The sequence below is a fragment of the Saccopteryx leptura genome, chromosome 9 (assembly GCF_036850995.1).
Source record: "Saccopteryx leptura isolate mSacLep1 chromosome 9, mSacLep1_pri_phased_curated, whole genome shotgun sequence".
Taxonomy (NCBI): domain Eukaryota; kingdom Metazoa; phylum Chordata; class Mammalia; order Chiroptera; family Emballonuridae; genus Saccopteryx; species Saccopteryx leptura.
The window spans coordinates 63,714,077-63,727,787 of record NC_089511.1 but is presented as its reverse complement, the minus strand read 5'-3'; the positions used below and the strand labels follow the sequence as shown (position 1 = coordinate 63,727,787).

At 36.9% G+C, this 13,711-nt stretch overlaps 1 protein-coding gene across 6 annotated transcripts in view; it reads left to right on the top strand.

Annotated features, from left to right (window-relative positions):
• Positions 1 to 13,711, top strand: part of JMJD1C (jumonji domain containing 1C) — a 313,461-nt gene that overhangs the window by 281,991 nt on the left and 17,759 nt on the right. For all 6 annotated transcript variants that reach the window (XM_066348769.1, XM_066348768.1, XM_066348772.1 and 3 more), the window contains 8 exons: positions 1,992 to 2,206; positions 3,564 to 3,716; positions 7,667 to 7,756; positions 8,192 to 8,319; positions 8,504 to 8,717; positions 9,683 to 9,897; positions 10,595 to 10,870; positions 12,539 to 12,707. In XM_066348769.1, the coding sequence (XP_066204866.1) occupies positions 1,992 to 2,206; positions 3,564 to 3,716; positions 7,667 to 7,756; positions 8,192 to 8,319; positions 8,504 to 8,717; positions 9,683 to 9,897; positions 10,595 to 10,870; positions 12,539 to 12,707 (1,460 nt within the window). The remainder of the gene's footprint in view (positions 1 to 1,991; positions 2,207 to 3,563; positions 3,717 to 7,666; positions 7,757 to 8,191; positions 8,320 to 8,503; positions 8,718 to 9,682; positions 9,898 to 10,594; positions 10,871 to 12,538; positions 12,708 to 13,711) is intronic.

Genomic DNA, 13,711 nt, shown 5'->3' with positions numbered 1-13,711 from the left:
TGTCTCAGATCCTAGAATCAGTCATTCCTGGGTTTCAGTCCCAGCTCTTGTTTTTTTCCTGTATGAATTAATTGTGGTAGGACTGCAGCTAAACCTCACTTATCTGCATAATGTGAATAACAATAGTTCCTATCACAAAGGGGTTTCATGAAAATTAAATGCTATAAAGAACTCAGAGTCATTAGTATAGTACCAAGCACATAGGAAATGCTCTGTTAATGTTAGCTGCAGTTATTTTCCTAAAAAGCATCATTTTCTTCCTAAGAAGTTAGAAGATACTTTGCTTTGGCAAATACACCATACTAGTGGCTCAGTATTTTTAGTATTTTTATGTATTTATAGGAATACACGTTTTACTTCTTTACTTCACAGTCTTTCTAACCAATAGTCGTGTCCCCCCCCCCCCGAATAGTTATAGAGGACAAGAATCAAAAGGAACTGATTTAGAGTGGTTTGAAGAGATAAGGAAATCTTAGAAAAGTTTGAAGGAAAGACATGTTCAGGTAGATATCATAAAATAACATCAAGCTGAAATACTACAACAAAGGGAGGTATTTGATTTTTTGTTTTGTTTTTGGGTTTTTTTGTATTTTTCTGAAGCTGGAAATGGGGAGAGACAGTCAGACAGACTCCCGCATGCGCCTGACCGGGATCCACCTGGCACGCCCACCAGGGGGCTACGCTCTGCCCACCAGGGGGCGATGCTCTGCCCCTCCGGGGCAGCGCTCTGTCGCGACCAGAGCCACTCCAGCGCCTGGGGCAGAGGCCAAGGAGCCATCCCCAGCGCCCGGGCCATTTTTGCTCCAATGGAGCCTCGCTGCGGGAGGGGAAGAAAGAGACAGAGAGGAAGGAGAGGGAGAGGGGGAGGGGGGAGAAGCAGATGGACGCTTCTCCTGTGTGCCCTGGCTGGGAATCGAACCCGGGATTTCTGCACGCCAGGCCGACACTCTACCACTGAGCCAACCGGCCAGGATGGTATTTGGTTTTTTAAAAAGGAAAAGGGTAAGGTAAGAAAGGTATGCAAAAAAGGAGTAAAAAGTACAGAATGACTTGTAATTAATTTAATTAATTTTCACTATCCCCTGTTTCAGAGTAAGAGTAATTAACAAAGATAATTGAGTAGTAGCCACTTCTACTTAACTCTAAACTTACCTGTACTAAGTTATAGTAATTGGGTATCAGAAGCTAAAAGGCAGTAAACTAATTTTTTCCTAATAAACCTACTAAGAGTTTCATTCTTCTTACTCTAAATCAAAATAAAGTGTCATTTTAATAATGGAAAAAATGTGCAGAGTGAGGCAAAAGTAGGTTTTTCTCAACTTTTGTGGTTCTTCATTTAGATTATAGTATGTATAAAATAACAGCATTCTTCTTTTCTAGGAAGCATTTGGCTGACATTTTAAATTGTTTTCATCATATACTTACACATAGTTTTCATTTGCTTAGAGTTTATAAGTGATAGGGGGAAATCTCATGTCTGCTTTTTGTTTTTGTTTTTCTTCTGAGAGACAGGAAGGGGGAGAGAGGAGAAACATCAACTCATAGTTGTGGCACCTTAGTTCATTGATTGTTTTTCATACGTGCCTTGACTGGGGCGGGGGCATGGCGGGACTCCAGGTGAACCAGGGACCATGGGATCATGTCAGTGATCCGGTACTCAAGTCGGCAACCTCGCACAAAGATGGCAGCCTCAGGGTTTCAAACTTGGGACCTCAGCGTTCCAGTTGACACTCTATCCACTGTGTCACCCCCTAGTCAGGTCTTATTAATTGATCCTGCTTATCGTTGCCCTTTGTGTACACTGTGGTAGTCATCTAAGTTGGTTAAAAATAATTAATAATTGAAATGTGTGTATATATGGACTATCCTGTTTTCTTGTTTTTTAATTGTAAATATAATTTATATTTAATATAAAAATATAAATTATAAATTCAAAACTTTAACTGGACTTCTATCTTGGTATCTAATGCTTTTATGTTGTAATGTTTCAGATTGTCATTTAGTAAAAATGGAGTGGTCAGAATAGATGGTTTTTCTTCCCCTGACCAATATGATGATGAAGCTATGAGTTTATGGACCCACGAAAATTATGAAGATGATGAACTAGACATAGAAACTTCAAAATACATCTTGGATATAATAGGTGATAAGTTCTGTCAGTTAGTAACATCTGAAAGAACAGCTTTGTCCTGGGTGAAAAAGGATGGTAAGGAAGTTAAATACTTAGAACATGTATTTTTATGAATTTCATTTAAAAATTTTGAAGTATGGTTAATCTGGAAGAAGTCCATAATCCTACCTAGGCTTGTTGACTTAATTTTGATAATAATACTTTTTATTATATTCAAATGCACCTATATGTACTTACGGTAAAGGCTATTTTCCAGTTGAGGTTGAACTGAATGGATTAGCAGTTCCTGAAATCACAGTAGTGTCTTGCTATTTCTGCCATTATAACATGGTTTAATAATGTGACAAAGACTTTGAATGCAAGATTGTGAAATTTCAGCATTTGTCTTATAAAAAGTATAATATATCCCGAGTTATTTAAGTTTTCAATCTCTTTGGTTTATCATGGTCTTTAGAGTTTGATGTAGATTTGAATCTTAACTTTACTCCTTCCTTCACTGACTGCTATAAAACAGGAGTGTTAACTACCTTATAGATTTATTTGGAAAGTGTTTACCTCTGCAAAATACCTAAAACATTATGGGTTCTAAATATTTTTCTTTGCTTCCTTTTTTTTCTTTTATTTTTTATTTATTTTTTATTTTTTTATTCAGTGAGAGGAAGGGAGGCTGAGAGACAGACTCCCGCAGTGCTCTGACTGGGATCCACTCGAAAAACCCACTATGGGGCAATGCTCTGCCCATCTGGGGCATTTCTCCATTGCTCAGCAACCGTGCTCTTAGTGCCTGAAGCAGAGGCCATGGAGCCATCCTCAGCTTCCGTAGCCAACTTGCTCCAGTTGAGCGAGCCATGGCTGCAAGTGGGGGAGTGAGAAAAAGAAGTGAAAGGGGGAGGGGTGGAGAAGCAGATGGGTGTTTTCCCTGTGTGACCTGACCAGGAATCAAACCTGGAACATCCACATACCGAGCCAATGCTCTACCACTGAGCCAACCAGCCAGGGCCTCTTTATTTCCTTTAAATGAGTGGTTTGTCCCCCAGAGGACATTTGGCAATAAGTGGAGACATTTTGGTTCAGTATCTGAAAAATGTAGGTAGAGTACTAGCAGTTAATGGATAGAGGTCATAGATGCCACTAAACATCCTATGATACATCAAGTCGTCTTGCATAACGGAGGATTTTGTAGTCCAAAATGTCAAGAAGTGTCAATGGAACACTTTCTAGTGTGAATTGAGTTTTCTAAATACTGGTCCTTAAAGATTAGATAAATCTTTTCTGAAGGGAATTGCTACTTATTTCAAGAAAACTGCTGTTGATCTTATCCTTCAAAGTTCTTGATTTCCCTTTGTTTGCACTTTTGTTTCTGTGCATTTTAGCAAAAGTAGCATGAAAATGAGTACGTTCGCCCTTAAATTTTTATTTTTCTGTATTTCAGCCAAAATTGCCTGGAAAAGAGCAGTGAGAGGAGTCCGAGAGATGTGTGATGCGTGTGAAGCAACATTGTTTAACATGCACTGGGTCTGCCAAAAATGTGGATTTGTGGTCTGCTTAGATTGTTATAAAGCAAAGGAAAGGAAGAGTTCTAGAGGTTGGTTTATAGCTTTATATAAATTTAATTTTTTTATTCTGTTCATTTTCCCTAGGATTACTCATCTGGAAAATTAGATATATATGGGCATTTTTCTTACTTTCCTTAATAGGGTACATTAAGGAAGTTTTTGAAAGGAGTAACCAATTATTGGCCAGATTTTTTACAATAAAACTGCATCTGTTTAACGTGATTAGTAGATTTACTCTCATTCCCTCATTTCAAGCAAATAGTTTCTTAATGTAGCCCAATTTATTAGGACTTTGCATAAGTCACAATGGAACACTTTCTAGTGTGAATTGAGTTTTCTAAATACTGGTCCTTAAAGTTTAAACCATCCTGTTCAAGAATATGCTGCCGGCCCGGGCCGGTTGGCTCAGCGGTAGAGCGTCGGCCTGGCGTGCAGGGGACCCGGGTTCGATTCCCAGCCAGGGCACATAGGAGAAGCACCCATTTGCGTCTCCACCCCCCCCCCCTTCCTCTCTGTCTCTCTCTTCCCCTCCCGCAGCCGAGGCTCCATTGGAGCAAAGATGGCCCGGGCGCTGGGGATGGCTCCTTGGCCTCTGCCCCAGGCGCTGGAGCGGCTCTGGTCGCGGCAGAGCGATGCCGGGGGAGGGGGGGGGCATCGCCCCCTGGTGGGCGTGCCGGGTGGATCCCGGTCTGGCGCATGCGGGAGTCTGTCTGACTGTCTCCCCGTTTCCAGCTTCAGAAAAATACAAAAAAAAAAAAAAAAGAATATGCTGCCACTTTTTATTCCCTAGTTTTTACAGAATGAAGAGGAAATCTTCATATGAAAACAGCCTTTGAAATTATTATTTCTAAGTTTTAGATAAATAAAATGGCACAAAAAGTGTTCTGCATGTTAACAGCTGGAAATAATATAAAATTTAAAAAGGAAATAACTGATTATACTTTATTCATACTAAAAGTCTTTTAGAAAAGTTATCCAAGTCAATTTTGGAAGTAGCTACCTAATTCTGGTCACCTTGAAAATACTGTTATTTGGGGTAAGTCTTGAATGAAAAGAGAGGATTCAAATTGTGGAAGTATCGTATTAGAGGTAAAGCCATGTTTAGAGATAGAATTTGTTTCAGGCAGCTCTTTTTCATAGTAGTATACCAGGTAGATGAACCATGATTTAGCCATCAGTATCTTTTCTGCTGATAGGATTACTAAGCCTTACTGTTTCTCATCTTTTTTCTTATATACCCATCACTTAACAAAGAGACCTTAGCACGTGGGGAAGCATGTCCAATGTCTATTGTTTGGTGGTTCTGTGATATGAAAAAGATTATATGAGTAAAATGTGAAATCATAATGAGGAATGCATTTTAGGAAATTAAATTCTTCAAAACCGTAAAAATATATTTGAATATTTTCAGTTGATAGAAGTATCTGCAGTCCTATAAAACTCCATGATACGCATTTTATATTTTTCTAGTTTCCTATTTTGATTGTTCTTTACCAAAATTAAAAGAAATAACTTTTAGTTTATTATATTTTGCTATATTATGTCATATGTGTAAGCCTGAATCCTTTTTTGAGCAAGAATAGAGTATTAATTTTAAAAGTATAGTGTTAGTTACCATATCATTTTTTGAGTATAATCTCTATGCCTTGAGTTATGTTCTGTTACCTGTTTACTTATTTCACTGTTAAATATTGTAATAAATTCACTTAAGTTATAACTTTATGTGGTGTTAATAAGTATTTAAAATATGTATTAGCAGTTAGAAAACATTTACAAGTTACTATATAGACTTTGGAGGGGAAAGTCAAAAAGCTTTTTTAAAAATTTTAGACTGGATTATATTTAGTGTGAGACTTCATGTAATAATGGTTCTAGATTTTGTTATGTGGAATTTAATGAGCTTTGTGATATTCATGGAAGTTCTTAAAGCCACGTCATAAGTAGCTACCTTTGTCATTAAATTTATAGAGAAGATCCCCTTAAGCTCAAGATTTAAATAGTTTTCTTGTGTATGATAGGCTGCATGTCATGCCTTAATATGTTTACAACTGCAAGTATGGAACCTTGTTTTATTGAATTTATTGAATTTATTTGAAGGCAGTAGTAGCAGTTAAATATTATTGTTAAAGCTTTCAGCCTGACCTGTGGTGGCACAGGGGTAAAGCATTGACCTGGAATGCTGTGTTCACTGGTTTCAAACCCCAGGCTTACCCGGTTAAAGCACATATGGGAAGCAACTATGAGTTGGTGCTTCCCATTCCTCCCTTACCCCTCCACTCCCCTCTCTCTAAAAATCAATAAAATATTTTTAAAATTTAAGAAAAACTTTCATGACCAAAAACTTTTCTGAAAGAAAGGGTATCTTTCACCAAATGCTAGCTAGAAAAAGACCAGGTCCTGGGCCATGCAGTCTGGCCAATAGGCAGCTGGGCTAGATAGAAATGATAAAGATATCTACCGTCCTGGAGTTGACGGGCTCTTTTATATGTTATATTTTGGGGAAGAAAGATAAAAGTTGTTTTGAAAGAATTTACATTGGCTACAGATAAGAGGGATAGGACAGTTTAGGATAGGTGCACAGTCCATAAGGAAGAAATATTTACTACTTTTTTTTTTCTTTTCTGAAGTTGGAAACAGGGAGGCAGTCAGGCAGACTCCCATATGTGCCCGACCGGGATCTACCTGGCATGCCCACCAGGGGGCGATGCTCTGCTCATCTGGGGCATTGCTCTGTTGCGACCAGAGCCATTCTAGCGCCTGAGGCAGAGGCCATGGAGCCATCCTCAGTGCCCGGGCCAATTTTGCTCCAGTGGAGCCTTGGCTGGGGAGGGGAAAAGAGAGACAGAGAGGAAGGAGAGGGGGAGGGGTAGAGAAGCAGATGGGCACTTCTTCTGTGTGCCCTGGCTGGGAATCGAACCCGGAACTCCTGCACGCCAGGCCAACACTCTACCACTGAGCCAACTGGCCAGGACTATTTACTACTTTTGATTGGTCACCAGCAGCAGTTTTGTAAGTCAGGGGTCCCCAAACTACGGCCCGCGGGCCACATGCGGCCCCCTGAGGCCATTTATCCAGCCCTCGCAGCACTTCCGGAAGGGGCACCTCTTTCATTGGTGGTCAGTGAGAGGAGCATAGTTCCCATTGAAATACTGGTCAGTTTGTTGATTTAAATTTACTTGTTCTTTATTTTAAATATTGTATTTGTTCCCGTTTTTTTACTTTAAAATAAGATATGTGCAGTGTGCATAGGGATTTGTTCATAGTTTTTTTTTTATAGTCCGGCCCTCCAACCGCCTGAGGGACAGTGAACTGGCCCCCTGTGTAAAAAGTTTGGGGACCCCTGCTGTAAGTTCATGCATAAGCCAGATGTGATGGCAGCTGGTGATCAGTGCAGAGTTGATTCAAAGCTCCAAGATACATTCAGGATGAACAGTCTGTTAGTTGGTCCACGGCTATTAACTGGTTGATTACTGTTGTCTCTCTAGCTTACTTTCTGGCACACTGTAATATGGGACATCAGAGTTTTTATTCTCCTACTACTAGAAAGTGGTGGCTTTTCAAGTGTCTCATGACTGTTTCTCTGCATGTCTTTGAAGCTTAAAATGAAAATTAGTTACCAACAGTGTCAAATTTATATCAGTCTAATGTACTAAGATTGGGCAAAAGCCATGTTTGGCACAGAGAAAAAGATCAAAGATTAGCTACAAAGAAGCTAGAATGAGACAGTGAAGGATGAGGTAACTAATACGTTAATCGTAATAAAGGATGATCATTTTTAAAAAGGCTAACATCAGTTTTGTGTCTGTTTTTATAAAATTCTTAGAATAGTGGAATTGTCTTATTTTTTTTAAAGAACCATGCATTTAAATTCTACCCTTGGCATTTTAGATCATTTTTAAGCTGTATATATACAAGCCATCCACTTTTATCATTGTACAGTCCTGACTGATATAAAAGCACATATGTTATAATCTTACAGATAAAGAACTGTATGCTTGGATAAAGTGTGTAAAGGGACAGCCTCATGATCACAAACACTTAATGCCAACTCAAATTATACCTGGTTCTGGTAAGTATAAATACATGTTATTGAGTGGAATAGTGCTTGGTTGCTCCAGATTATTTGTATATATGTAGGAATATAATGAAATAGAAAGGTAATGTTTATCTAATCTTAAATTGTTCTTGCTCAGTTCATAGAATACTCCATGTAATAAAGCTAACAAACCCAGCTCTGTAACTAAGAAAACCGTAGCAGAACCTTTAGAAGTAATGGAAAAGTTTATTAGATTTATGATGAAAGGTTATTTTACTATTTTTGAACACTGAATTTTTAATAATAGGGGTTAGAGAGTGGAAAATATTAATTTGGTTTAATGTTCAAACCTGTACTGGATGGAAGGAATGAAGAAAAAAAAGGAAAACTCAAAAGGCATAAGAAAAACATATTTTATAGTCTAGAACTAGTTGTAACCTTTTTATTAACCACTATTATATTTTGTAGTTTTGACAGATCTTCTAGATGTGATGCACAATCTTAGAGAAAAATATGGTATTAAATCCCATTGTCATTGTACTAACAAACAGAATGTACAAGTTGGTAATTTTCCTACAATGAATGGTGTGTCTCAAGTAAGTATAAATTTCTAATTGTTCAAATAAAATGTATGATTGAATTAGTCAGTTTTGATCATTGATACCCAATTTAAGATATTTTTACATTGTTTCTATGTTACTGTAGAAATGACTACTACTTTTTAACACTGATTAATTGAAGAGATACTATTTTTAAAATACGATTGTTCTACCCATTTAGGTTTTACAGAATGTCCTTAATCACAGTAGTAAAATTTCTCTGTGCACGCCTGAGTCTCAGCAGCAAAACACCCCTCCGAAGTCTGAGGGTAATGGTGGCAGCAGTCCAGGGAGCGATGTAAGCACAGACAGCAAGTTAACTCCTCCAGAATCCCAATCACCACTGCACTGGTTAGCAGATCTGGCAGAGCAGAAATCCAGAGAGGAAAAGACAGGTACATGTAATTAATTATCTACATATACAGTGACCCTTAAACAGCATGGATTTGAGTTGTGTAGGTATACTTATTTGTTGATTTCTTTCCCCCAAGAAACACCTGTACTGTTTATTGTTCATTGTTGGGAGCCCACAGCTGCAGTGGGCCGACTGTCTACATTGATTTGCACCAGTTTATATAGGGAACTTGAGCATCCACAGATTTTGGTATCCATAGATAGGGCTGTGGGAGGGTGCTGAAACGAGTCCTCCACAGATATGAAGGGACATATTTTTACAGATGATGTGTTGTAGAATTGTGCACCGAAAACCTGTAAAATTGAAGTAACCAGTGTCACCCCAAAGAATTCAATAAAACTGTTTTTAAAAAGGAACAAGTTTTGAGGGATTCAGAAGTTATACATGAGTTTTTTACTGTATGCAAGCTCTGCACACCTTATTCCTGTGTTCAAGGGTCAACTGTATAATAGAGTATTATAATATAACCAACACTGTACTATTATTATACATTATTGTACTACTCACATAAAGTACTTCACTTTTTGTCTTTGCTTGAATTATGGCTTAGGTTCAGTAAAACCTTTGTCTTTTCTATTAGGAACTCGCCTCCCTGTGATTGCATCAAGATTAGTTGCAGAATCATTTCTGGATGAGCATATCAGTAAAGCCACCAGAGCAATAGATTTGTTACTCACATATTCTGTCTTCCTGTCTTAGCTATAGCATTTTTATTTGTGGCAGGTATAAACTCAGCTACATGTCTAAGACATTGAGGAAGGCCTTTTCATATTCAAACTGACTCCATTTTGAAGGATCTATCCCATCCTCTGGTGTGTGTTCAGGTGAATAAGTCACTAGTGCTATAGTTTTTACCTCTCACTATAAAATACAGAGTGCCAGTTTTGTCTGTACTGCAGCAGCATGTTTAAATTTATTTGAATTTTGTAAAATGCTTTATTTCAGAAAATAAAGAACTTGCCCTTGAAAAGCAAATTAAAGAAGAGAGCGAACAAGACAATCCTGATTCTCCAAACAGCAGAACATCACCTCCTGTGTCCCAGAATAATGAACAAGGCTCAACCTTACGGGATTTACTAACCACAACAGCTGGCAAGCTACGTGTGGGTTCTACCGATGCTGGCATTGCCTTCGCACCTGTATATTCGATGGGAACCCCAGTGAGTGAGATGCCAGATTTTTGGCTTTCATATGGGCCTTCAGTTTAGATGACTTGGAGATTCAGCTTTGAACTACACAGTAAATTAGAGGGAGATCAAATCAAATAATCCAAATTACTAGGCATGTTCCTACTTGCATTAGAATTCATAACTTGAAAGCTGTAGATTTTGTTTTTTCCAAGGTGAGTAAGGTTTGAGGAGGGGTATTTTGATGCCAGAAGAGCCCTAACATACTGTTTCCGAATTTGAAAACTATATATCTGGGGCAAGGGACATGGAAATAAATATTTTGTTACTTAAAATAAAATATTTAGAAATCAATTTTTGCTTTAATTATTTTTCAGAGAAAAATATGAACAGATAATTGTATCTATAGGCATACAATTTATTGGCTTTGAAAAAGTATATGGGAGATTCCACCTATCTATGCCCGTGTCCCAGTCCTAAAACAATATGAAATGTAGGAAGGCCACAATTCTAGATTCTGCAGATGTGGCCACCCAGAGACCACCAAAATTCTGGTTCTCATCTCTCAGGAACAGTGTAGGGACTCGACCCAGATCCACTGACATAATAACATATTCTTGAAGGCAAGTTAATTGTTTGTGTTGGTTTGCTATGTTAATAGTAAATCAGAATGAAAGTTTAAAAATGTATACATTTTTTCCTTCTCAAAATACAATTTTTTCCCTAATAGAGTGGTAAAAGTGGAAGGACTATGCCTAACATTCTTGATGACATAATTGCTTCAGTTGTTGAAAACAAAATTCCACCAAATAAAGCTTCTAAAATAAATGTAAAACCAGAGATTAAAGAAGAACCTAAAGAAAGCAAAAAACTTGCCATGAATGAAAACAAATTGTACGGTGATATACCACATTCTTGGATCTGTGAGAAGCATATTCTTTGGCTTAAGGATTATAAAAATACTAATAATTGGAAGCTTTTCAAAGAATGTTGGAAACATGGACAAGTGAGTATTTTAAGCTGATTTTAGTACACTCTTAGAGGAACTGAAGCTAGTTGAATAGGCAAAGTGGTTGTCTTCATTAAGAATAGAAAGGAAGGGGGAAGGAGATAGTACTTAAGACATTTCGAATGGAAGTAAGATATCAAAAGATTACCAGAATGATTTTTCTGAATTCTTATTCTTGGCCAGATTTATACGAATTAACAGGAAAGAAGTGAGTTTTTTTTGTTTGTTTGTTTTTTTGTCAGTCAACAGACTTTATAAAGCCATGTATTTACAAAGTTTGGTACCCTTTTTTTTTTTTTTTACATTTCTATTTTAGTTGAGTTAAATTTTATATCTGCTATTAAAGTTTTAATACTAGAAGCATTTATCTTGAACTGATAAAACTATAGCTATCTTTACCTTTTATGTTTGCTCCTAGATTTTTATTCTTAAATTGGTTCATCCAGCTAAAAGATAAACTCTGTCATTTAATTCTGCTCAAATAAAAATTATTTTCTATTTAACCCGTTTTGATATAACTCTTGATAAATACATTTCAGATGGCACTTTACTACGTTAATGCACAAATTATGAACAAGATTAAGAATTTACATAATTTAAGATTATCATGTTCAGTTTTTTCTTTGCTTTCTAGAAAACATTCTTGCTATTTTGTTTCACTTTCTTTATCAGTTGGTTATGAAGCACCTAATAAAATCCAGTCTTTGTGCTGGCCATTAAGGATATAAAAATGAGTAAGAGCTGTTTTAGTATAGTTCTTAATCTTTTTTATAAATCACTAATCCTTTTCAATATCTGATGAAACCTTAATTTTTCTCTCCCCAGAAAAAACACACGCCCTTGCATTATATATGCATTGGTCCTTTGGTACCCATGCAGGATTCCTTTCAGAATCTGTGGATGCCAAGCCCATATATAATGATGTAGTATTTCACATCCTGTATACTTTATCTCTAGATTACTTACAATACTTAATAAAATTAAAGGCTGAAGAGATGTATTTTGCTTCAGCATTGGAGTTTTAAAAGCTATAAATCTTCAGTTGTTGGTTTTTAGAGAGCCTGGAGAGATTTTAAATTCATATTATTTCAAATGAGAGAGTCACTTTTAGGAATAGTTATTAGGCTTGTTTAAACTTGTTATGCCTAGTTATTTGATGTTTTTATTTATCATAATATTTGTGTAGGTAAAAAAGTTTCTCTGTGTTTTAAGTGATACAAACTCAGAATGTATATAAACTTTTAATCTCAAGAACTTTATATTTATACTTTAAAATCTTAATATCTATATTACATATGTACAGATAAATTAGTTGGTTACGTTCTATTAAAATTAATTTGTAAATAAAGCAACCAGAACAATTCATATTTATACTGTCTAGAAATGCAGTTTTTACTGTAATCTCTCAGACTTTCCTGAAAATGGCTACACGTTTTTATTTTCAAAAATGGCAGTGTCCTCTACTTGGCATTCTCTTATCACTTTTTCTTTTTGACAATATTATGAACATATTTTCAGATCAGGAACTGTTATTGATAGCCTTTTATTCTCACAATTTGTCATTAGTACTGAAACTTAACATTTGTTGTATGTGCATGTAAAATCAAAATTTTAAAGTGTCAAAATTTGTTAACTCTTATTTTTATTTATTTGTCTACTTATAAGCCTGCAGTGGTTTCTGGTGTACATAAGAAAATGAACATGAGCTTATGGAAGGCAGAATCAATTAGTCTTGATTTTGGAGACCACCAAGCTGATCTCCTGAACTGCAAAGACAGCATTATTTCAAATGCTAATGTTAAGGAGTTCTGGGATGGTTTTGAAGAAGTCTCAAGTATGTTGGTTTTTTTGTCTGTTTAACTGTTTTGTTAAATATATCCCTTCGAAACAGTAATTGTAAATACAGCTTTACAGATTTTTTAATCTTTTAAACTTCTTTATTACTTTGTTGTCTAATAAAAAGAAACCAGTACAGATGTTTCTCAACTTATGATTGGATTACAACCTGGTAAACTCATAATTTGACATTATCATGTCAAAAGTGCATTTGATTCATCTACTCTACAAAACATCATAGCTTTAGCCTAGCGTGCCTTGAATGGTCTTATAGCTTACATACTTTCAGCAAAATAAACATACTGTAAGAGTGTTGTCCCACATAGCTAGCACAAGGAAAGATGAAAACTCAAAATTAGAAATAGTTTCTATTGAATGTGTAGTGTAGTGGTAGAACACCATTGAAAAATTGTTTAGTCAAACCATCCATCGTAAGTCAGGGAAATACGAGGCTGGATCCTGTTCATATCTCCACACCTAATTTCCTTTGGCCATAAACAACCATGTTTACTTATCTCACATGGAGAATATTTTTTTTGGAAACCCCATAAGCCTTTGAGAACTGAATTATAAAATTTATGTAAAACACTTTGAAAATTAAAAATAATTGTACTAACAATTATAGAAAATGTTTTTTCTTCTTTTTCTAAGTGAGAGGAGGGGAGAGAAAGAGACAGACTTCCACATGCACTCTGACCAGGCTCCACCTGGCAACTCCCACCTTGTGCCAATGCTCTGCCTATCTGGGATGTTGCTCTGTTGCTTAACAACCCAGCTCTTCTTAGGGCCTGAGGTGGAGGCCATGGAGCCATCCTTAATCCAGTCACCTGAGGGCCCAACTCGTTCCAGTCAAGCCATGGCTACGAATGGGGGGGGGGAGGGGGAGAAAGGGGAAGGGTGGAGAAGCGGATGGTTGCTTCTCCTGTGTACCTTGACTGGGAATCAAACCCAGGACGTCCACATGCCGGCTCACCACTCTACCGCTGTGCCGACTGGCCAGGA